Source organism: Ursus arctos, unplaced genomic scaffold, assembly GCF_023065955.2.
Source record: "Ursus arctos isolate Adak ecotype North America unplaced genomic scaffold, UrsArc2.0 scaffold_22, whole genome shotgun sequence".
NCBI classification, from domain to species: Eukaryota; Metazoa; Chordata; class Mammalia; order Carnivora; family Ursidae; genus Ursus; species Ursus arctos.
The window spans coordinates 20,987,702-21,010,646 of record NW_026622897.1 but is presented as its reverse complement, the minus strand read 5'-3'; the positions used below and the strand labels follow the sequence as shown (position 1 = coordinate 21,010,646).

The 22,945-nt window shown below is 57.0% G+C and overlaps 1 protein-coding gene across 1 annotated transcript in view; it reads left to right on the top strand.

Moving 5' to 3' along the window:
- The window catches only part of KIRREL3 (kirre like nephrin family adhesion molecule 3), a 534,044-nt gene that overhangs the window by 494,856 nt on the left and 16,243 nt on the right, over positions 1 to 22,945 (top strand). The window contains exons 6-10 of the mRNA XM_026505424.4: positions 6,817 to 6,967; positions 12,794 to 12,899; positions 18,398 to 18,546; positions 19,843 to 19,970; positions 20,990 to 21,116. Coding sequence (XP_026361209.3) covers positions 6,817 to 6,967; positions 12,794 to 12,899; positions 18,398 to 18,546; positions 19,843 to 19,970; positions 20,990 to 21,116 — 661 coding nt within the window. The remainder of the gene's footprint in view (positions 1 to 6,816; positions 6,968 to 12,793; positions 12,900 to 18,397; positions 18,547 to 19,842; positions 19,971 to 20,989; positions 21,117 to 22,945) is intronic.

The window sequence follows — 22,945 nt, the reverse complement described above, 5'->3', positions numbered from 1 at the left end:
CATGGCCTTTCCTCTGCGTGTACGGGCAGACAGATCTCTGGTATCTCTTCCTCTACTTAGAAGGACACCTTAGCACGCTTATGACCTCATTTAACCTTAATTACCCTCCCTAAAGGCCCTACATCCCTGGCCCTAGTCACACTGGGGGTCAGGGCTTCACCATATGAACTCGGGGTGGGGGGACACAGCTCAGTCCCGAGCAGGTGCCTGCCAGCTCCTATAAGCTACAAACCTATGCCTTGGCGCACCCAGAGAAGGGTGGCTGACCCCGCAGTGGTCACGTGGAAACAGCTCTAGGGGCCATCAGAGCCCACTCCTCTGCCTCCCCTTCCCTCCCCGGGACTGCAAGGACCAGTCACACAGGCACTTCTGATGACCCGAAGGCCCAGCAGCCCCAGACAACTCTGCTTGGAGGAGGGGGGGGCGGCAAGGCATGAGCAGCTGAAACAGAGAGAGAGGGTCAAGAGAGCACTCAAAGGCACACACAGTCAAGCAGAGCCCAGCGTCCACAGAAAAGATCGCCCGGGGCAGCCCTGACAGCCCTGAGGTCTGAAGCCCTCGGTATTTGTCCCATGGTGCTGGTTAAGCCCATGGACCCCGGAGCTGGGCAGTCTCACCTCGAATCCAGGCTCCACCGCCTTCCAGCTCTGTGATGGTCAGCAAGTAAGCTACCTAACCTTGCAGTGCCTCAGTGTCCCCACCTATGCAGTGGGAGCAAGAACAGTGCCTGCCTCAAAAGATAGCTGTAAGGCTTGAATGAGAAGAGTGCCTGGCCGGCGGGATCTCTGCCCGGTCCTCACGTGAGCCTCTCAGGCCCCCGGGTGCACCTTGCTCTCCCCTTTCCTAGATGGGAATGTCAGCGTCACTGTAGGGCTCCATCACGTATTATGGTAACTTCGTCTCTCTGCCTCAGTTTCCCCAGCTGCAAAACAGGTTGCTGTTAGCCACAGATGCCCAGTAGGGTTGCTATGAGACTTAAAAGGCGTGATGTACAGAAAGCCCTTGGCAGAGAGCCAGAGCACCAGCCAGTCGTGTTAGACCCTCCTCTCAGAGCCCCTCCTCTCAGAGCCCCTCCTCTCAGACCTCCATCTGGGTAGCCTCCCCAGAGGTCATCCAGCAGCCCTGGTTTCAGGGAACCTTCTTTCTGCTATTCAGCATGTGGCCAGCAGGGGAAGGGTGAGCCAGCAGGACGGAGGATGGCTTCACGGAGGACGACCAAGTCCCTTGCCCCCCACCCCCACCCCCAGCACAAGCTGTGGCGCCTCCTTGAACACGCCACCACCAAAGCCCTGGTGGCGGGGGTACTTGGGTGAGTGCTGGGACTCCCAGCAGGTGTCTGGCTGCGGAAGCATGGGAGCTGGTGGCAAGGCCTCTCTTCCTGCACTCCCAGCCTCGGGCTACCTTCTCTGCGCCTGGCACCAGAATGGAGATCATGTGGCATTCATCTGGAAAGCCAGCAGATACGCAAACCAGGAGAGGCAGGACAGGTTAGGGAAGAGGGAGGAAGCAAGGATGGGCTGAGCCCAGAGAGAAACCTTCCTGGGGAGGCAGCTTCCTGCTCCCCATATGCTACTTCCCCAACAGCTGCCAGGTGGCAGGATGGGGCCTTGACTCTGATGGGGGAGGGGGGCGGGAAGGACGGTTGCTTGGTCTTAGGACCACCCCCCACCAAGTCATATATCTATCTACCCAGAAGCCCCTTACTCTCCAGCCCTACCTCTCTGCTCCCTCCAGCTTCAGGCCGCTGCCTGCCCAAGGGGCCTCCCACGCACCCACCACCAGGACCAGGAGCCTCGATAGGGCCCCGTGCTAAGAGGGACTCTGGAACAACACCCCTTAAGGCCCTCACTGGGGCCCAGCTCCCTCCACGAGCCCCTTCCACTGTGTATTCCCTTCCCACCAGTCACCCCAGCACCGCCCTCCCAGCTGTTTCCCTTAGGGGCCTAGAGTCTCCACCCAGCGGGACAGCCGCCACCCACCGTGGCCTTCCTTGTGAAGGGCATCCATTCTCACCCAGGGCGCAAGACTGGGGTCCCTGAAGATGCAGGGTCTGGGGCAAATGTCACTGCGGGTTCTGCACCTTCTCTTATGGCCCTCCTTCTAGCCAACGTGACGAGAGGCCTAACGGATCCCCCAGGCAGCTATAAAAAAAAAAAAAGGACACAGCAGGTGGGGGAGGTGAGTGAGGAGGGAGTAGAGGGAGGCCTTGTTGCCAGGCAATCAGGCCTCACTCAAGGGCTTTCCAGGCTGTTTGCATATCAATGAGCTTCCCAGATTTAGCGCCTGGGTTGGGGCACCCACCCACCGCATTCCCTCCAACCTCCACACAGCGCGCCCGCTCCATCCCGGTCACCTGTGGTTCCCACACAGCCGTCACCAGGCTGCCCGCCTCTTGGCGGAGCCTCTGGGTTCTCCACTGCCCAGCTGAGGCCTTGGGGGCTTCGGGAAGAGCTGAGCAGCCACCGCTGCCCACACTGGACAACCGCACACAGGGTACACGCTGTCCCCGCCCCCCTCCTCCCGCCTCCGGCCCCAGCTCCAGGCCTCTGCAATTCAATGCCAAGTGCCTGCCCTCAGGGAAAGCACGGTGCGGCTGGGGACACAGGAAGCTGCACAGGACAGGCAGGGTTCAGAGACACCTCACACAGCCGCTGAGATAGTCTGGAAAGCTGAGAAGCTGTTCGTGCGTGGATGGAGGCCTGTGGACACACACAGGCAGAGGCGAGGAAGGCCAGCCATGAAGGCTGCTGCTCGGATACTCAGTCCCGTGCCGGTGCTCCTGCCCCGAATCCCCGCACACAGGTGGGCTGGGTCCTGGTTAGAGCCCCAGAAGCTGCACTGGGGTCACGTGCACCGGGTGGATGACTCTGAGTCCTGGGATTTGGCTGTGCGCTCCTCACCACCAAGCTGGGGGAAGGGCTGCCCCAAGCCTTGGAGGTGGTGGCCTCAGAGACAAAGTGACTTGCCATTAATAATCCACTTACCCTCCCTGAGCTGATTTGCATGCTAATGAACGTTTCTGGAGCAGGAGGTGGGAGGCTGGCGCCCAAGGTGTGTCCCCAGAGCCAAGTTCAGTGAAGGGAGGACCGGGAGAAGAAGCTGGGAGAGGAGGGGAAAGCCGGCTGGGACAAGAACCTGCAAATGATAGAACGTTCCACCTGGCCTGTCCCTTCAAGGCCACAAAGTCCAAAGGCTTCATTTGCATGTGAGAAAAGGGGAGATTGGGGAGATTCGTGAAAGGGGAATGAAGGAAAAGAGCGGAGAGAAAGAAGAGGAGCAAGGATCAGGAAGGACTGAGGAAAAAGGGCAAGTAGGTTGAGAAGACAGATGGAGGCCAAGCGCTGGCCACAGAGCAGACAGGCCACGAGGCCACGGTTGGGGGGGGGCGGTGCAGCTGTGTGGGCCCGCCTCCCTGGCTCTCCCCAGGAACATCCTACCTATACCATCCCTGCACACGGGCCTCTCCCTGGGGACACCTTGGGGGGGGGGGTGTCTGATCCCTGGGAGCTGGGGCCCAGGGTGAGATGCTCAGCTTCCCAGGGCGGGCCAGCTGCCGAGGCCTGCCTTCCCCTTGCTCTCCCCTTGGTTAATGAACACATCTCCCTTTTCTCTAATTAGGTGGAACAAACAACTTGAACCAGAATTTTTATTTCCCAGAAAAGCACATGCCCGGACACAGTAAATATGTCATTAATCATCATTCGGAGGCGCAGGAGGAAGGGAAGCAGTCAGAGGGCCTAATTAGGAGCCCGGGCCTCCCCGCTCCCCTCCCGCCAGCACCCTGGCAGCCCTGCTCCCTTCCACCAGGTGGGGAGCAGATCAGTTGGAGAGGTGCCTGGCAGAGTCAAACTTAATGTAAATGTTCTTGTTAGTACAGTGTAAAAGTAAAGAAAAGGGGATGAGGAAGAACCATACTGACCTACCTCCCCACCTCCCCCCTCCCTCCACCCTACCCCAGGTCTTATTTCCATCCAGGAAATTGTTCTTATTAGCGCTTGGCTATTTATAGACACGTGAAGTCTGCTGAAGAGTCCAGAACCATTACTGTGGTAGGGCTGCCCCTCCCTCCACTCTGGCTTGGCTTGGGACTAAACCACACATCCCCGCAGCCCCTATCTGCTGGCCTCTAGTTTAGCTCCTGGCCCTGAGGCTGAGCTGAAAACCCTTATCCCACTGATGGCCCAGCCCCAGCCCTTGGCTTGCTGGGATTGACCCCATCACTCCACCAGCCCTGCTCCAGGACCCCTCTGCCCAGGGCTGAGGCCACCACCCCACGTCCCAGGAAAGAATGTGCCATAGGAGCCCGCCCAGGCCCAGGTAGTTCTAGAACGTGCGGCAGAAATAGTCCAGACCACTGCCCGGCTCTGTGGATCTCTCTGGCATCTCAGAATGTGGCTTTGTCTAAAGCAGGATGGTCTTACTCTAGACTAGAGTCTCAGGTCATGTGCTCCTAGTGCTAGAGGCCACCAGCTTTGCCCCAGCTTGGCTGAGCAGGACCACACAGAGCTGAGGACCCAGCTGAGGTTCCAGTAGCTTACATGTTGCTGCTGTCAAGTAACAAAAACTCGACCAAGTAAACGTGAAGATCTAATTGGCTTTATTAAACAATTCACGACTCAGGCGGCATCTCATCCAAGCGAGTAGAAAGGCATTCCGAGGAGGGTACAAACATGGAAGGTTTTAAAGGCAAGAGATGGAGAGGGTAAAAGGAAATTATTGGCAAAGAATGCCTTGTTTCAGGCAGGTCCCCCTTAGGGGGACCGGAAGGATGACCTCCCCTGCCGACCAGGAGTTTCCAGGTTGGCCGGTTAAACGTCACATCCCAGGGGGGCTGGGGTTTGAAACCGCAGGAGGGGGCGACTGGGTGGCACAGCGGTTAAGCGTCTGCCTTCGGCTCAGGGCGTGATCCTGGCGTTCTGGGATCAAGCCCCACATCAGGCTCCTCGGCTATGAGCCTGCTTCTTCCTCTCCCACTCCCCCTGCTTGTGTTCCCTCTCTCGCTGGCTGTCTCTATCTCTGTCGAATAAATAAATAAAATCTTTAAAAAAAAAAAAAAAGAAACCGCAGGAGGCTAGGTAGGTATTAGGTGTTGGTTTGCTGATGCGGGGCCCTTAACCTAAGTGACTCCATTTTGGGCCGGCTGTCTCCTTTTCAGCACTGCTAAGTAGCTCAGTGAACTTAAAAGTCTGCTGAATCCCTCTAACTGTTCCCACCTTTAAGTGAAGATCTTACTAACCACCGTCTAACTCGCAGGGACCAGTGGTGGGTGGGTCACTGCCTCCGGGGTCACCATCCTCAAGCACAAATCCCAGCCCTGCCCGGCAAGTTTCTGACTCACTTTGAACTAAGTTTTCTTTTCTATTAAACAGAGCCAGTGCTCCCTTCCTTTCAGGGTCTGGTGAGAACAGTGCCGGTACTATCTTAAGGGAGGTTTTGAGAAGTCAAACTTATTCATCTATCTTCTGGCTCTGAGCAGGCGAAATTAGACAGCGTCCAGCACCCTTCTCTGGAGGGAGTTAAGTAGCTTCCCAGGATCAAAAGTCCCTGAGTACTGAGCAGGTCCAGGCCCACCTTGGAAGTGGTCCCTCTGCCCGACACACCTCTCCAGCACCTACCTTGCTGGGTCACCGGGAGCTCAGGATGCTGGGCGCCAAACTGCCAGGGAAGGAGCTGGAAAGGGGTGCAGCAGCGATGGGGGCACTGGCTGCAGCGTGACCTCATGAGCCCCACTGGAAATGGAAGGAATGGAAGGCAGATATCTAAAGGCTTTCAGACTTGCGTTTGTTTCCTAGGGCTGCCCTCACCAAGTCCCCAACTGGTGCCTAAAACAACCAAAACGTATTGTCCCACCTTGTGGAGGCCAGAAACTCTGAAATCAAGGTGTCAGCGGGCTGTGATCCCTCCAGGGAGAGTCTTTCCTGGTCGCCTCCACGCCTGGTGGCTCCTGGAGTCCCTTGGCTTCTGGCTACATCACTCCCATCTCTGCCTGTCTTCACATGACCTTCCTTCTCGTTCCTTTCTGTGTCCTCCCCTCTTCTTCTAAGAACACCAGTCATGGATTTGCCCTCCCCCCCACCCCCCTAATCCAGGATGATCTCGTCTGGCGATCCTTAACTAATTACGAATTACTTAGCTGATCTCTGAAGACCCTTTTTCCAAATCAGGTGACATTGTGAGGCTCTAAGATGACATGAATTTTGGGGGGACATTCTTCAGCCCACTATAGGACCCTCTTACTTATCTTGCCCCCAACTTGAAGTGTAAGTTTGGCAGAGCTCCGTGGCCCCTCCTGGTCTTGCCGGTTTTCTCATCTGTCACTGGGAAAATAATGGCATCTGTCCTGCCTCCGACTATTCAGGACTCTAATGAGGTCAGGAAGTAATATGATTTGAAAAGTTGCAAGGGTTTACATAGATAAAGTTATGAAATGGTCAGTGTGGATTGATTCTACCTGTAGCCCAGCCCAGCCCTGCCCTTACCCCCGTGCCCCAAGATGCACCCCCTCCTACAAGTCACACGATTGCCTTGGGGGGACACAGCCTCCCCAGCTGTATGCACCTGCAGACCTAGAGCCTACCCGAGGCTGATTCTCCCACATGATGGGAGACCTTCTAGTTCCTCTGTCCTTCTGCAGCCCAGGGCTCGGCCAGGCCAGGGAGCCACCAGTAACCCCCCAGCTCTCTGCAGAGACTTGCACCCCTGGCTGTCCTGAGCTGAGGTCTCCTTCTTCTTCTCTGAGGCTGGGACGTGTCTTCCCCTACCTGCCCAGGCCAGCCCAGCCAAGTGACATGGGGCCTTCTCTCCTCGCTCCCCCAGACCCTGCTGCGAGATGGCAAGCGTGAGAGCATCGTGAGTACCCTCTTCATCTCCCCGGGCGATGTGGAGAATGGGCAGAGTATCGTGTGCCGAGCCACCAACAAAGCCATCCCAGGAGGGAAGGAGACTTCGGTCACCATCGACATCCAGCGTGAGTACTAACTTGGCCCACCCAGCCTGCCGGGACTGGGGCGGGAACACCCCTCCCCACTCCCCCACCCCCGCCCCGAGCTCTCCCTGCCTGGAGCACGGGATGGAGGGAAAAGCCAGGCCTGGACAACCAGCTCACCAGAGCCAACACCACAGCTTCCTCCTGCTCCCTTCTGTGAGGTGTCTGAAGACTGGAAATGGGTCAGACAGCTCCCTGGACTGGCCAAGGCTGTGTTTGTGGGCACCCAAAGGGCTTGTCCTTATTGTCACTTGAAGTAACATCAGATGAGGATCTTTTCCCAATGACACGTTCAAGCCACATTTCCAAACCTGGATCAGGTAGAACTTTCCACATCAATAAATATCAAGCAGGCCTCTAGCTCTGCTTTAACCCAATGGCCCCCCACGCTCCCTTGGCGAGAATGCCCGAGCAGAGGCACTGGGGGCAGCAGGGCGCTCGGGGCTCCGGAGTGGGGCGGGCAGCGCGTGCCCTACAGAGGTTGGGCACATGGGGGCCCCTCTCATGAAAGGATTCAAGGAGAGAAGAGGAGGAAGGAGAGTAGTCTTTCAGTCAGCCCATACTTTCCGGGAATTATTTCATCTGTGCCACACCATCTGAGTAGGTATGCCGGTGATCCCTATGTGAGGAAACTGAGGCACCCCGTGGTCCGTCAGCTTGTCCAAGACCACATAATTATCAAATGCAGACAGCCTGGCTTTCCGGAGCCCGCACCGTAACCCTCTTCTACACTCGCACACAGTAGGTCCTCAGCGGGAGTCAGTTCTCACAGTCAGCGTCACCAGTCATGATGCGTTCAAGTTCCACCTGCGTCCTGTTTCAAAAGTCACCTCAAAAGCCCCCTAATGCTCTCTTAAAATTTCCCTGAAGAGCCTGTCGGCCCCAGAGAACAAAAAAAAGTGCTCAAAAAGGTGGTCCCGCGGCCTTACCCCCAGTACTGGACTAGTTTGGGTCTGAAGTATCAGCGTTTAGAAGTGGACTTTTCTTCCCTTAGATGGCCCTCCCTGCCAGGGAGCACGACACCACCGCGCGCTGGGGTGGTTTTGGCGGCAGGCTAGAGCCGAAGGCTGGCATGCATCTCCTTATTTTATTCATCCTAAGTCGCATTCATTTAAAAACCCCTGCCCCACAGCCTGGCTCTATAAGGGTTCTGGACCTGTGCTCCACGGGGCTCTGGAGGGCTCTGGGGCTGAGTCCTGGCGTTTCCAGGGCCCCTCTCGGGAGCCAGCCAGCAGAAGTCCCTAGTCTGTCTAGAATCCTGGCAGCGGCCGCTTAGATTCCAGAAGGCAAAAGAAACCGTTGTAACCCTGAGACAGGCTTGCTCTGAACACCCAGACACAGCAGCCGAGTTCTTGGAGAAGTTCTTTACCATGTTCACTGGTTAGTAGCCCCCACTCCCTCACCCCCACCAACTGGAGGCGTCTTCTGTGCCTCATTTACTGAGAGCCAAGAACAGCGGGTCTCTTGCCAGATCGGGGACCAGGGTGATGGGAAGGAGACGCTCACTCTGGGGGGCCTCCCTGCCTGGCTGTCCACACCCACCTACTTCTTCCGGCACCAGCTCTGGAGAGGAAGCAAGGTGCTCTGGGGATCAAGTGGTCCAGCATCCAGAAAGGCTCCCCCACCTGTGGGTTGTGCGGCCGAAGCTTGTCACTTTACTCTGGGGACGCCAGTCCCTTGTCCTTTGACCAAATGATGTCCAGAGTTTCTTCTTGCCTTTAGATTGACCACGATCAGAGTTCTCTCCAAACACAAGCTGAACCTGGGAGGAATGAGGGTGGGGGACACAAGGCCTCCAAGCCTCCCACTGCCAGGCTGCTGGTTGTGCCCCCCACTGATCCCCAATCTGGTTGGGAGGCCAACACCAGCTACAGAATCCCACACAAAAGGAGCCAGCCGGCAGCTCCCCACAGTAGCAGCCTGGGCCCTGGCAGGGGAAGACCCAGCAGCAGCCGCGCTCCCCTCCAGGCCATTATCCATCACACCAGGAGAAGCTCTCCTGTCAACAAGAAAGCCATCATCCTAACAACAGCCCACCAACTAGTAAAAGGCGCTCCTCTAATGAACTCTAATGAGATGATCCCTTCACCAGGGCACAGAGCTCAGAGTCCGATCTGAGGAGGACACCGCCTTGCCAGGTCTCTGCGCCCTGGCTGGGGCTCCCAGAGAGGCTGAGGACCCGGGTGCCCAATTCCTAGCTCAGCTCCATCTGAGGCGGGACAGGGAAGTGGTTAAGGCCACAGCACTCCCCCTGGTTTAAACTCTGGCTTCGCCACTTACTGAATGATGCCGGCCTGGTTCTTTAACTGCTGTGCCTCAGTTCCCCCATCTGTGGAAATGACAGTGCTTCCTTCACACAAGGGCTGTGAGGATTGAATGAAGTTGTTCTGGGGGACGTTTCCAGCACAGTGCCGGGCACCTGGTACTTGTCCTTGCCATGCACGGTGCCCCGCCCAGCCCAAACAGGGGAGAGGTCTCCGGCCACTTGTCCCTTCTCCTGAAGGTGTTTGCATGTGCCTGCCAAGCAAAAGCGCACGCTCTCTCCACCACCTTCTGCCTGCCTCCTTCCTCCTCCATTTATCCATTTGTTCATTCACTAAGCGTCCAACTGTTTACTGTGGACACCGTGGGCCAGATCAGAGCTGCCTTTGCAAACCTGCTCATTTTCTCAGTCAACCACGAAGCATTCAAACTCAGCAAAAGCGCATTTGTTGTTTGTTTCCCTTGGTCTTTATATGTTACCCAACGGAAGACAAAGCCCCCAGATTGAGTAATGGGAGAGAAAGCTGAACACCCCCAAAGTCTCGCTACATCTGGACGCTGCATCCAGCTGCCAAGTTTCAAATGAATGTGCTGTAAAATCACTGAGTCATGGAGTTTCTCTCTTTTCCACCCCCTCCTCGATGTAATACTTCCCCTGAACGCACACTCACACACACACGCACACGCACACACACGCAGGTTGCTGATGGAAACACTAACAGACTCTCAGCTGTAACATCTGTTCGATCTGATCTCAGTTCCAGCAGCTACATCAAAGCCGCCCCCCCCCCGCCAGCTATGCAGCCGACATCACAAGTGGGATTACAATCATGTCTAATAGTTGGAGAGGACATAAACTATTTATACCTCCGGAGCCTGGTAGACGCCTGAGAAGTCCTACCCTGCACATCCAGAGGAGAGGGGTGGACAGAGGGACACAGGCGCCTGGGGGTCCGGGGTGGGGGTGCAGATGAGACTGACAAGGGTACAACCTTCTAGGGACCCGCTGTCTTGGGGCTCTTCGAGAAAGGTGGGGTACCGGGGATTTGGCCGAGGTAAGGAAGCTGCAGGAGAGAGGCAGGCTCAGGATAAACTCAGAACGGCGGGCAGTAGGAAGGGTCCCCCAACAGGTATACGCTCCATCGCCCTGCTCCCCAAGACTCCTCACTCTATAAAGGACACCCAGGTGGGGAGGGGCCTCCTGGAGCTACCCTCCAAGGTCTGTGGCAGGTAGGTTCCAGATTCTATCCAGTGGGCACTATCACCTCCTCAAACAAGAGTTGGATGGAAGGGCTCCACTCCGCCTCTCAGGACTGAGTTGCACAAGGTGAGGCCATGAGCCAGCCATGCATTCGGCTCCAGATGGCAATCACCACATTCCTCAGCCTCAGGACATCTCCAACTCGCAGCAAGATGCAGGCTCCTCTCTGGGTCTCCACATCTCTAGGGCTGGTGTCATCGGAGCCCTAGGGGCCCTCAGATGCCCCATTGAGCCGGCTGGCCCTGCAGACAAGGAGTGCTGGGACTCCTGACAGTACTTGCCCTGGAAGCTGGTGGCCTTCAGCTGGGGGTGGACGGGGGAGCGGCGGGGAACAGCAGCTGGGGAGAAGCTACAGGGTTCTGGGGGTCTTAGCTCTCCTGGGAGGTGGGAAGAGAGCTCTCATGGCTGGTCCTTGCCACACTCCTCACTACCTGAATTATGCTTTAAAAACAAAGATTGTCACCTCCCTTGTAATTCTCCGTGAAAATTCTCCACTGCTGCCGTAACAGATGCTCCCAGGATCGTGGTCCGCATGTGGAACTGGGGGCTCGTGGGGGAGATCAGGGTCCCCAGAACAGTCAGCCAGCCACCCTGCTCAGGAACCAGAGTTCTCTCCCCCACGTCTTTCAAGCTGTCTGCAGATATGAGCACAGCCCTGTGGGCCACCTCTCTGGCCCCAGCCCCTGGGCCGCGGCACTGTGCAATGCAGGGAGACATGACCCAGCTTGAGCACCTGCAGGACAGAGAGGCCGAGTGGTCCAATGATGCCAACGCCAGGGTGGGCTGGCCTCAGTTCACAGCCGGGGGACTAAGCATAGGACTCTCAGGGCCTCAGAAGCCCACCCATGGTCTCAAACAGAGGCTCACCGGGTGGGTTGGAGTCCTGCTCCCCTCGTGGTGCCCTTCTCAGGCGCCCAAGAGGGGTCAGCTTTTTTCTCCGTGGTCTCTGAGAAACTGGCTTCTTTTGCTGAAAATGGGCTGGACGGAACCCTAAGAAGTCCACATGCCCTGCTGGCAGTTTGCTGTGATCTCTGGTGAGGATTGGCCCAAAGATGCAGCCCAGGACCCTGGCTTGGGGACGGGGACCACACTGCCCTCACTCCGCCCAGGGTTGAACCCCAGCCAGCCCTGTATGACGAGGAAGGAGAACAGGTGCTGGTCTCTGTTTCCCCCTTTCTCTCTCTCTGTGTCTCTCTCCCTGTCTCTTTTCTCTAGCGCTCGATACTGTGGGGTGTCTGTCCCCAACGCCATGTCTCATTCTGTCTCTGTCTGCTTGGTCTCCTCCGGTCTTTTGGCTTTTAGTCTGAAATCTCTGTCTGATTGTATGTTTCTCTGTATATGTCCATCTCTCTCTGTTTCTCTCTCCATCTCCCTGCTCTCTGCTTCTCTCTGTTTCTTTTTTTTTATTCTTCCTCTGCATTTCTCAATCTCTCTGTCTCTGTCTGTGTCTCTCTCATTTCCCTGTCCCTCTTTGTGTAGGTGTCCTCTGTCTGCCTCCCATCCCTTCTGTCTCTGTCTCTGTTTCCTGTTCCCCTCTCCTCCCCCTTCTTTCCTGCTCCCTCTCTCTTTCCCTCCCCCTTTCCCTCTCTCCCTCCCTCTCTCTCTTTCTCTCCCCCCCTCCCTCTCCCTCTCTTCCTGTCTCCTCCACCTCCTACCGTTCAGCACTTCAGAGCCTGGCTTCTCATCACGTTCCAGGAGAAAGACTCGCCCAGCCTGGGGAGCCAGGGAGGGCTGGGTGACACCAGTCAGGGCCCAGCAGAGATGACCAGGCTGATGAAAGGGTGTAAATGCCACTTTCAAGTTAACAGATATACCAGAACCTTTATACAAACAGATCTGAAACAGACATTTCAAAGACAAAAAAATGTGTATTTAAATGGGGCTTAGTGTCCACACTCCCCCTTGTGCCCCCTGCACCCCCTTTTCCCACCTCTCTTATCTGAAGTGTTTTGTTCTCTCAAAAGGCTGGAAGATGGGCAGCATGCGTCTGGGGGCCCAGGAAGCCATGCCTCCTGGCTGGCTTTCATTTAAACACAGGGCCTTGAATCCACAGGAGGAACCCCCACCCCACGACCAGAGCAGCTAAAGAGGGCACCCCCAGAGAGCAAGGGAGCCCCCTGTTGAGGTCCCCAACTTTCTGGGGAACACGAGAGTGGTGGCTGCTCTAAGGGTCCCTGCTGGTAGAATCTCTGGCCTTTACCCTCCCTGTCACCCAGGGGTTCTTCTTGTCCCCAAACCATGGACACTGGTCCCCCTGTTTGCAAAGGAATCTCTTCTCTCTGCAGACCCCCCACTTGTCAACCTGTCGGTGGAACCACAGCCAGTGCTGGAGGACAACGTTGTCACGTTCCACTGCTCTGCAAAGGCCAACCCAGCTGTCACCCAGTACAGGTAAGAGTCCCGCTGACGAGGCACAGCCTGGCCCCTGGACCCCTCCAAACCCCTGCCAATCACATGGGGTGTCATTTGTGGTCCCGAGCACACAGTGCACGGGCTGGTTCACTGTGGGCACGCAGGATCCTTCTCCCTCCCCCGCAGGATCCTTCTCCCTCCCCCGCACACCCATCCAGCCCTGGCCTTTCCCTTTCCTTCATGTACGTGCATACTTCCCTTCCACCGGAAGCAGTGGGTATAACCCCTTCTGCTTGGAGAGCTTGGTTAGCCCTTCTTTCTGAAAAGAGGCAGAGAGGCTCAGGGAGAAAAAAAAGGGGAAACAACCAGGAGAAGCAGTAAGATCAGAATCTAGATTCTAGCCATGTGCTTACCAAACCATTCACCTGTGTAGGGTAAGATTTCTGGGACAGATGGCCCTGCTAGCAGGCGCCTCGGATCATGTCCACCCATGGCCCTGGTGCCTCCCTTGCTCAGAGCACTGGTAAAAGCACCACCGTGTTTTACACGCTCATCTTTCCCTGCTGATGGAGCTTCTTGAAGGCTAGAACTGCAATTTAGCCGCTTAGGGCACTCAGCGTGGAGCCCAGCGCGGGGCATGCAGCAGGTGCCTTTCAATGCGGGCCGGCTCTTCCGGGCCCCTTCCTGCCTGGGCGCTACCACTGCCACCGCAGCACACGATGTCGAGAGACGCAGGGCCCCCGGAGATGCTCAAGGGCAGACTCGGACACTCACCTCCTTTAGACGCCCTGGGGAACTCGCCATGGCCCTCGCTGTCCCGTCCTTCCCCACCAGCCCAGACTCGATGCTGGAGCCCAGAGCGTCGCCTCTGCCGTCGAGATGGGTTATTAAGCTGCAGCTTCAGCCGGTGCCAGGGATGCTAATGGCCCTAGACTAGATAATCAGCCGGCCAGTGAGAGTGGAGGACAGGGACGGCAAGAGGCAGCGCAGCCCAGAGGGCTCCATGAGAGGAAATGGGCCAAAGAGGGAGCCAGAGACTCATGTTGGACGCAAGGAGTTGGTCCCCGCAGTGCAGATAATTGAACGACACCAGGACACTGGCACCAAAACCCAGGGAAGGCGTGGAGTCTTTATCCTTGAGGATATTTTAAAACAGGATGCAAACCCATGTGTCCTGTCTGGTGTGACCGTTCCCTGGGCTGGAGGCAAGGGAAAGGTCGCAGCAGGTGCACGGCCCCATGGTCCTGTGGGTCCAGGGAGCGGGTTCAGTTTGGCTGGGATCTAGCATCTGTCTGGAAGCCACTAAAATGCAAAACAGAGGCCCAGAGAGAGTCCCCTCCTCTGGGCTTCCTCTGGGCACCTGAAAGACCTGCTCTCCCCTCCACAGGGCCGGCTTCTCTCTGCTGCCGCTCCAGGGGTCTGCTTACAATCCCTAAATGCTAGGCCCCACGTCCCCAGAGACCTCAGACACCCGTTGCCCTGGGCAGCCCCAGATTCCCACAGGTGCCCAAGCAGACGCACCCCATGGTCACCCTCGCAGCCGTCCCGGGAATGCTGATGGGATCCCAGAGACCAGAACGTACAACGACCCTGTCTCTTCACAGCCAGGCTCCGGGTCATCTGAGGACCCAGTTATGGGAGGGCTGGGCAGTGGGCAGGGCCATTCTCCGGGGCCCAGCAATGTCCCCCACTCCACCCCGGCCTTCTGACCAGGACAGGGTTAGCGAACGCCCCAGAAGTCAGGCTGCCGGGCCTGCCTCTTAAGGGCACCACCCTCTAGAAGCAGAACACCAGGGATGATGATGTTCATGTCTCCTTCTGGAGAGATCATCGTAAAGAAATGGGACAATGGGGCACCTGGGTGGCTCAGTCGGTGAAGCGTCTGCCTTTGGCTCAGGTCATGATCTCGGGGTCCTGGGATCAAACCCCTCCGCGCCCCCCCCCCCCCGGGTCGGGCTCCCTGCTCAGTGGGGAGTCTGCTTCTCCCTCTCCCTCTGCCCCTCCCCCACTCATGCACATGCGTGCACGCTCTCTCTCAAATAAATAAAATCTTCAAAAAAAAAAGAAATGTGACAATATGTTAAGAACTAGTGAATCTAGGGGAAGGGAATATGGCAGTTAGTAGGCCTATTCTTGCCATGTTTCTATCATTTCAAAGCAGTTTTTTTAGAACTAAAAAGTTAATAAACAAGCACAGAGCATCCAAGTTTCCCTCCACCTTCACCCTACCCTGCAGCCCCCCAGGGTCCCAGGTCAGTCCCCGGTTACAGAGGGGCAGCCGTGGGTGCAGGAAGGGGCTGGCCTCCCCCCAAATGCTCACTCCCATGGCTTGTCACCTCCCCTCACGGCCCTCTGATTAGCCAAAGGCTCTGAAAACACTTCATTGTGGACCACAGTCCCTTCGGGACTCCGGAGACTTTTTGCAGAAGCTCTTCTGGCCACCAGGAAAATTTGGGAGAGAGGGGAGTGGAGCGGTGGAGAGAGGCAGGGGCCGCCTGCACCCAGGACACCAGCCAGCCCCTGGAGGAAGGGCTCAGCCAGCAGGCAGATGGTGGTCCTAGATGCCGTGTTGGGTTCCAAGAGGAAAAGCCTTAAACAAATCTCCTCACATAAGTACATTGATTTTTCCCAACTGACTTTGACAAGATTGCGGGGATCTGTGTTTCTTTACTTCCATATTCATCTTGATTGCTTCCTCCTGTGCCACTCCGAGGCTGTGATCTCAGAAATTAGAGCTATGCTTCCTCCACCCCAGCCCCCAGGAAGGGGACATGGGTGGGCGTGGGAGCAGGTGCGGCGGACTCGGCTGTCACTTCAGCTGCCCCCCAGCACCGGGAGCGCGAGGCGGGCAGGCCAGGTCCCAGCACACCAGGAAGCACGTCTCCCCACCTGCTTCTTGGTACTGTCCTCTAAGGCTCTCCTGCGCCCCCCACACCCCTCTTCAGGTCCCAGGGCAGGGACCACTGCCCGGTGTGAAACTCGGGGCTATTTAAGGACAGCCTGTCAGCTGTGACAGCTAGGCCTCCTGATTCTGTGATATAAATAATTAATCCTCTTACGTTTGCTCCAGCCAAATTAGACATTGATTGGGAAAAGCTTAATCTGACTCCTTTTCAGAGGGGCTGGGGAAGGTGGGGTGGGAGCAACCACGGAGACAGGGCTGGGGGGAAGGGGAGTATGCAGGGTCCAACTGGAAGGAGGAGCAGGTGAAAGCTAAGCCAAAGAAGAGAGAGGAGAGGGAAGGGCTGAGAGAGGTAGCCTTGGGTCCGGGTCACCCTGGACCCTGGGGCCAGCCACTTGAAGGAGTGGTTTGAGCTTCTGAAAGGGATCCCTAAAGAGGGTTTTATTGGTGTGGAAGAGGAGCATAAAGAAAGGGTGGAAAAAGACTGAGCAAGATACGAGCAGGGGACACTTGGGATGTCCCCAGAAAGCCTTGGTTTGGGATACCAGAGGGCCCAGCCCCCACAGCCAGCTCCTGCCTGTGACCCTGGGAGAGGAGAGGCTAGGAATTCCTCCTGCACCCCATTCCACCTCTGAGGAAGGGACAGACCCTGCGGGGGCTAAGGGCAGCCGCTGCACAGGGGACCAGGCTTGGATAGCACAGCCCTGCTGGCGACAAGAAAGCGGAGTCCCTCAGCTGTCCCACTGGGCTCCAGGCCTGGAGGGAGTCCCAGCAGTTCTCCTGAGCTCCTTGGGGCTGAGAGGGTGAAGCTTGCACCCTCTGTGACTTATACCATGAAGGGCCCCAGAGAAGAGGAGAAAGCCCCATCTTCTCCAGGAGCTCCTCCAAGGACAGAAGAGGACAGCCCATCAGAACCAGCTCTCCTGGGTCCTAACCTACCTACCCCAAGCCAGGAGCAGGCCTGGGAGAGCAGGAGGGGCTCACCCCGCCCTCCTCCCGGTCCGGCCAGCTGCAGCCCCCCTCGGCCTCCTGCCTCCTGACCCCAGGTTTCATTCAGCAGGGCGGAAGGAGTAGAGGTTGGACGCTGATCCCCCACCATGTGTCCGGGACCGAATTCTTCTGCCTCAGGCAGGGGCTGCGCCTTACTGTGAAGTCTGGTCATTAAATTAAAGTTAGAAATTGAAATGATTCATGAATAACTCATAATGGTTTGTTGGGAAGCTCCTTAAGCTCTCAGGGAGCTATGGTTTGCTCTGTTGTTAAACTATAATTGTTATTATTAATCATGTTCTTAATAATTATGTGATATTAACTCACGATAATAACCACATGGTACCAGCCTGGGTGCTCCACGCGATGCCGAGATACGGCCATCTCTCGGGGCTGGACAGGCCGGCCTGAGCGTGGCGCTGAGAGAGGCAGGGCAGGAGCTGGCCCCCTGCGGTACCAGCAAAGGCTCCAGGAATGAGAGAAAGGGAAGGGGAAGGCAGGGGCAGCGGGGAAGCTGTGGTTACCAGGAGTCATGGTCATGGGGTAACAGGAAGACAAACACCCCGAGATAGGCTTGGAATAGGAGCCCGGTTGGAAGTTTTGTGATTTAAAAAGTTAAGTGTTGTCCGCAATGGGGTTCTACCAGGGGAAGCTAGGAGCTCTCTCCCTGGGGACCTAGAGGGAAAGGCCCCACCCTCACATGCACACACACGCACGCACACACGTGTGCCCCAGGGGGCTCCCAGCCCTGCCTCACAGATAGCAGGCTACCCGATCAGCACTGGTCCAATGCAAGGATCACCGCCCCGGGACTGGGACCAAGGCAACCCTGGGGCTTTTCAGTCTCTTGCCTCAGGTGGTACCGACTGGTGGATGAAAGACAGATCTTCCCGTGCCTCTGACCAAACCAGGACTGATGGAGCCAAAGGCCCTGAGGAGCAGAGCCCAGGTGGAAGGCTAGAGGCAGGGCAGGAAAGAGAGCAAGTGCCATCCCTGGGAGGGAAGAGGGGGCACTACGAGGGGACCCACCCTGGGGACAGGAGTCAGGGAAGGAGAGCTGAGAGAGCTGGCCCAGTGGGAGGAGGGGCCGTCGGGACCCCTGGCTAAGACCCCTCCCACACACTCCCCACCTTGTCTGGAAATCAGTTCTGTCTGCGTGTGCGCACGCATGTGCACGTGTGTGTGCAGACGTGCACGCATGTATGGGTGTAAGCCGCTAGACCTTGGCCTCCTTCTTTTCCAGCAGGGATCCCAATAGACAGGGCCCTCGGTAGAGCTCACAGCAGGATGGCCAAGCTGTCCAGGGACTGACAGTGGTTAGTCATTTCCTAGCAGTCAGATGGGCCAGTCTACTGAGTAGTCCCCCCGCCTCTCTCCAGAGTCACCTGCTTGTCAAGTGCCTCACTGCCTAGTGACCCGCCGACCAAAGCCCACTGCCTCCAACAGTGACTCTTCCCCTGGCCCCAGAAGTTACCCCTCTGCAGAGATTCCTGCCGGCCCCCGCACTGCCCCCGCACTGAGGGACCTAGCCCTGTGCCACCCCATGCCACACCCCACCGTCCAGCTCCTGGAGAGACGCCCCCCAGGTGGGAGGAACACCCTTGCCATTGGAGGTCCACAGCGGCACGCGGGGCCTGTGTTGCAGGTGGGCCAAGCGAGGCCAGATCATTAAGGAAGCATCTGGGGAAGTGTATCGGACCGCCGTGGACTACACGTACTTCTCAGAGCCTGTGTCCTGCGAGGTGACCAATGCCCTGGGCAGCACCAACATCAGCCGCACGGTGGACGTCTACTGTGAGTGCAGCCATGGGGGGAGGAGGGGCATCCCCAGGTGGGCCGGCCCTGGGGTATCTCCGCTCCAGGCTGCCGGAACCTTGCTCGGCCATCTGAGCCCAATAGAACCACGCCTCACCAGCTCACAGAGCCGCCCCTTTAAGAAAAGCTGCTCGGTGTGGTGTTTCCGGCTTACCTTGACCCTCTAGTAACCCAGGGAGGCAGGAATTATTATTCCCATTACTCAGATGTGGGGATGGAAGCGCAAGGTCACTCAGCGAGTAAGTGGCAGAAGGAAAACTGAGGCCAGGCTCAAGAAAAGCCACTGCAGACCACAGGCCCCGCTGCCTCCCATTAGGGACCGGGTACACCTCCCTCCGGCGGCCTGGCAGGGACCCCCGGTGAGCCAGCCCATCACTGACCGCTGGGTTGGTTGAGTTCACAGCAATAAGCATTAGCTCATCTGCTGCAAAACACTTTTACCAACATTCTTACATCAGGCCCCTCCCCTTATCCCCAGTGACCTCAACAGAAAGTGCCCTTACTCCCTTTTCAAGGGACTAATCCGGGTCTCCAGACCGTGGGTTTCACATTCTTCTGCTCCTGGAAAGCAGCTAAGCCCCTCTTTGCACACCTCCCGTCACCGTGCTGAAATTCCACCAGGGCACCCACTCTGGGGACCAAGGCTTGGTCTGCAGGACGCTGTGGTTACAGGTGGCGTGCACGGGGAGGCAGAGAGGAGCCTCCATTAACACTCACAACACTTTGCAGGGGCCTGGGACCAGGCCCAGCTACTGCAGTGGGGTTGGGAAAAGGCTGCGCAGGGCTGGATGAGAGCGTAACCTGCGGGCGAGGACGGGGTGGAGAACATGGGGAGAGGCCTGGCTTCCTCCATGCCTTGTCTCAGAGCCCCTGGGAGGACCCTGGGAGGGCTCCAGGAGCTGGGCCAAGTGCATAGGGTAACTGGACTCCAGGTCCCCAAGCTAAAGCCTGGCGGAGGTAGGCAAGGACCTGAAGGCGGACACAGAAAGATCCCAAGACCCAGGATTTCTAGGGCAGGAGGAAGTCCCTCCTGCCAGCAGGCTGGGCTGGGGGCTTCCTGGAACCAGGACAAAGGGCAAGAGATGGGGGCAAATCCCTGCAGAAATGGGGCCAGAGCACTTTTTCCTAGGGCTATTGCTGCCAGTGGGTGGGCCCGAGGGAGGCCAGGCTGGGGGACAGGGGTCTCTTCCTTACCTCCCGAGTGCCTCTCTCAGGCCCCTCTCCCAGAGCTCCCAGCCCACCAAGAGCCCTGTCTCCCCTTTCCTCCTCTCACAGTTGGGCCCAGGATGACCACAGAGCCCCAGTCGCTGCTCGTGGATCTGGGCTCTGATGCTGTCTTCAGCTGTGCCTGGACAGGCAACCCCTCCCTGACGATTGTCTGGATGAAGCGAGGTTCGGGTGTGGTAAGTCCTCCACACGGACCCCTCAGGGGCCTCAGACCACGGGCACTGCCTTCTGGGGCCCCTCTGTCTCTCTGACTGGGGATACCAGCCTCCCGTGGAAGCTGAAGGGAGAAGGACCCCAGAGAGAAGAAAGGGAACCCCAGATACCCACAGAAACCCCCTCAGTCCTCAACACACTCAACCATTACAGTTTCGCCCCATCACAAACCTTAGAAGAAAAGCAGCTGGTCACCAGTGTGCTGGGAATAAAAAGTTTCTAGAAAGGCTTTTCAGCTTTTCCCAAATAGTTAAGTTCTCTAGCTTTTGAGTGAAGTTTTGCGGTCTTCCTGTGTTCCTCTTTTAAAGTAAATGTGTTTTTTAAAGTAGATAAGTTTATCAGACACCCCTCCCCTCAGAGGACCAGCGAGAGCCTGGGAGAGGGAAATCAAGGGAGAGGCAGACAGAAACTGGCCTCCAGCGGCCTACTAAGGGCTGGACAGGGCTCCATCCTGTGAGCAGAACCACCGCATTGTAGAAATAAGAGCATCAGAGCAGATAAGTAACTGCCCCAGGCCATGCAGGTAGTCACTGCCTGAGGCAGGATTCAAACTCAGAGCTAGCTAAGGCCAAAGTCTTTGGATCACCCCTAAACTCTATCCCCAAAGAATATTGAAAATGACTCTGAAAAACAGGTCCAGGCACCTGCAAACAACATCAGCGGGGCCAGCCTGGTACAGGGTGGCGGGCAGCCCTGCCTGTGTGAGAAGGCCTCCGGGCCCCAGCCAGAGAGTACCCCTCCCCCCTGCATGCTCCCCCCTCCCCCATGTGCCCGGCCTTCAGGGCTGCGAGCTGGTGTGCAGCTGTGGATCTCCCCGGGGGCAGCTCCCTGGGCACACTGTTTCCTACGCAACCTCTGCGCCTCACTGTCGTGCTGAAGGCCAGGTCACTTACAGCAGGCACGCCTCGCAGCCCTTCTGTTTCTAGAAGACAGAGAGAGTCCGGCTCTGTTCTCCGTGTCTGATCCTCCACATTGCTCCCAGGTGCTAAGCAATGAAAAGACCCTGACCCTCAAAACCGTCCGCCAGGAAGATGCTGGGAAGTACGTGTGCCGAGCCGTGGTGCCCCGCGTGGGAGCCGGGGAGCGAGAGGTGACCCTGACAGTCAATGGTAAGACCCTCCCCCCTCGTGCTAGGAGGGTGGGAGGGAGCAGAGAGGGGCCCAAGGCCTCTTGGTCCCAAGCATTGCCTCAGAGGGACTGTCGTTGATTCTGGGTCTTGCTTCCACCTCCCGCCCTGGATCCGTAGCGATCCTGTCCACCTCTTCGAGTCTGTGCGAAGCCCAGCCCTGAGGTGAGGAAGGACCTGGCTAGTTGGGTCACCTTCCTCCTTCTTTGTTACTTCTCAGGGGTCCCAGTCTTAGGAATGGTAGCTGATGAATTTTATCCTGGCCAAGACGAAAGGGTCAGAGGATCACTAGGCAGCCAACTTACATCCCATATCTACCCTCTGACCTTGACCTTGGCCCTGGAGGGAATTTAAGGGAGCATCTCTGCGACTCCTGGTTGACCTTTTTCCATTGCATGACAGCTGCTCAGTCGGAGAGACCTGTCACAATTTCCATGAGACAAGGCATTCGGGGGGTCCTCTTGACAGCAGAGTCTCATCACTTACCATAAAACCATTACAGCAGGAGAGGGTTTTCAGATGTCCCCAGAACACGATGACTGCTAGATGACACGTTTAGGGGACAGAGTGTCAGACCAGCCTGGATGATGGCTTATAGAAGGTCACAGAGAAACTGGGTCAGACCCAGGAAGGCTGACCCACAATGGAAATCTGATGTCCCTGCTGATGAGGTTGTGGGATATCGGGGAGGTGAGGTGGGGTGGAGTCCGGAGCCGACCACCAAGAGAGAATTCTTGAGGCGTCTTTGGTGCAAAAAGGTGGTTTATTAAAGCACGGGGACAGGACCCGTGGGCAGAAAGAGCAGCACCAGGGTCATGAGAATGGCCCATTATATACCCTCAGGTTGGGAGGGGGTTAGGGATAGCGTAAGTCTCTAAGGAATTTTGGAAGCAAGGTTCCCAGGACCTTGAGGGGCTAGCTGTTGTGGGGAAAGGGTCATTTATTACCGTCTAATAAAACCTTCGTCATGAGACCCTTCAGATGTAGATCGGTGGGCCACATGCTTGGGGGATGATTGCCAACACGTATCTTGGGGGGTTAGAGATAAAGGAAGTTTCCAAAGGAATTTCTATATGTTAGTGTAGACTTAGAGGATCCTGGGGGAGTGGGTCAGGCTAGGACTGCCTCTTGCCCTTAGCTAAGTATTAACATCGAGGCAGCTGAGTCCCTAGAGGAAGGTCACTCTGCCTGTTTCCAGGGCTTGTCAATGGGCTGTAGATAGTAAGGAAATTTCATAATTTCTCTTCTGCCTTTGTCTCCCACACCACCTGCCATGGTAAGCGCTCGGGCCAGGGAGGGCAATCAAAGCTGCTGGTTGGAGGGAGCTCGAAAAGCTAAAGCCAAGCCCCTCCAGTGTTTCCAAACTTCCTCACTCCACTGGGTGTTTGGTTGCCCTTTGCGAGCCCCCTGGTCCCACCCAGTCTGCCTCTGGTCAAAGCCCCGAGGTTCTGAGCTGCAGCGGGACCGAGCCCCAGACTCACATTTGTAGGGCTTCTGGGTCCCAGCCCCAGATCAGGGCCCTAGGGAGGCGCTGAGCCGTGTTCTAGAAATCTGGCCTCCTGACTTCACCTCCACCCAGGAAGCTGCCCACGAGCAGCCTCATCTATTCTCCCCCTTTGCTGAAAAACTAAAACCAGCTTGGTGCTTCCTTAGCTATCCCCCTCTGGCTTCCCCATTAGCCAGCCCCCCTCCACCCATTTCTTTTCCTCTCCTCCTCCCCCAGAGTCACGGCAGCCCCAGAGGGAGGGTGAATCTACTCAGACCCCGGGGGCACTCACAGGCCACCTGTCCTGGGCAGAACCCTGACTCAGG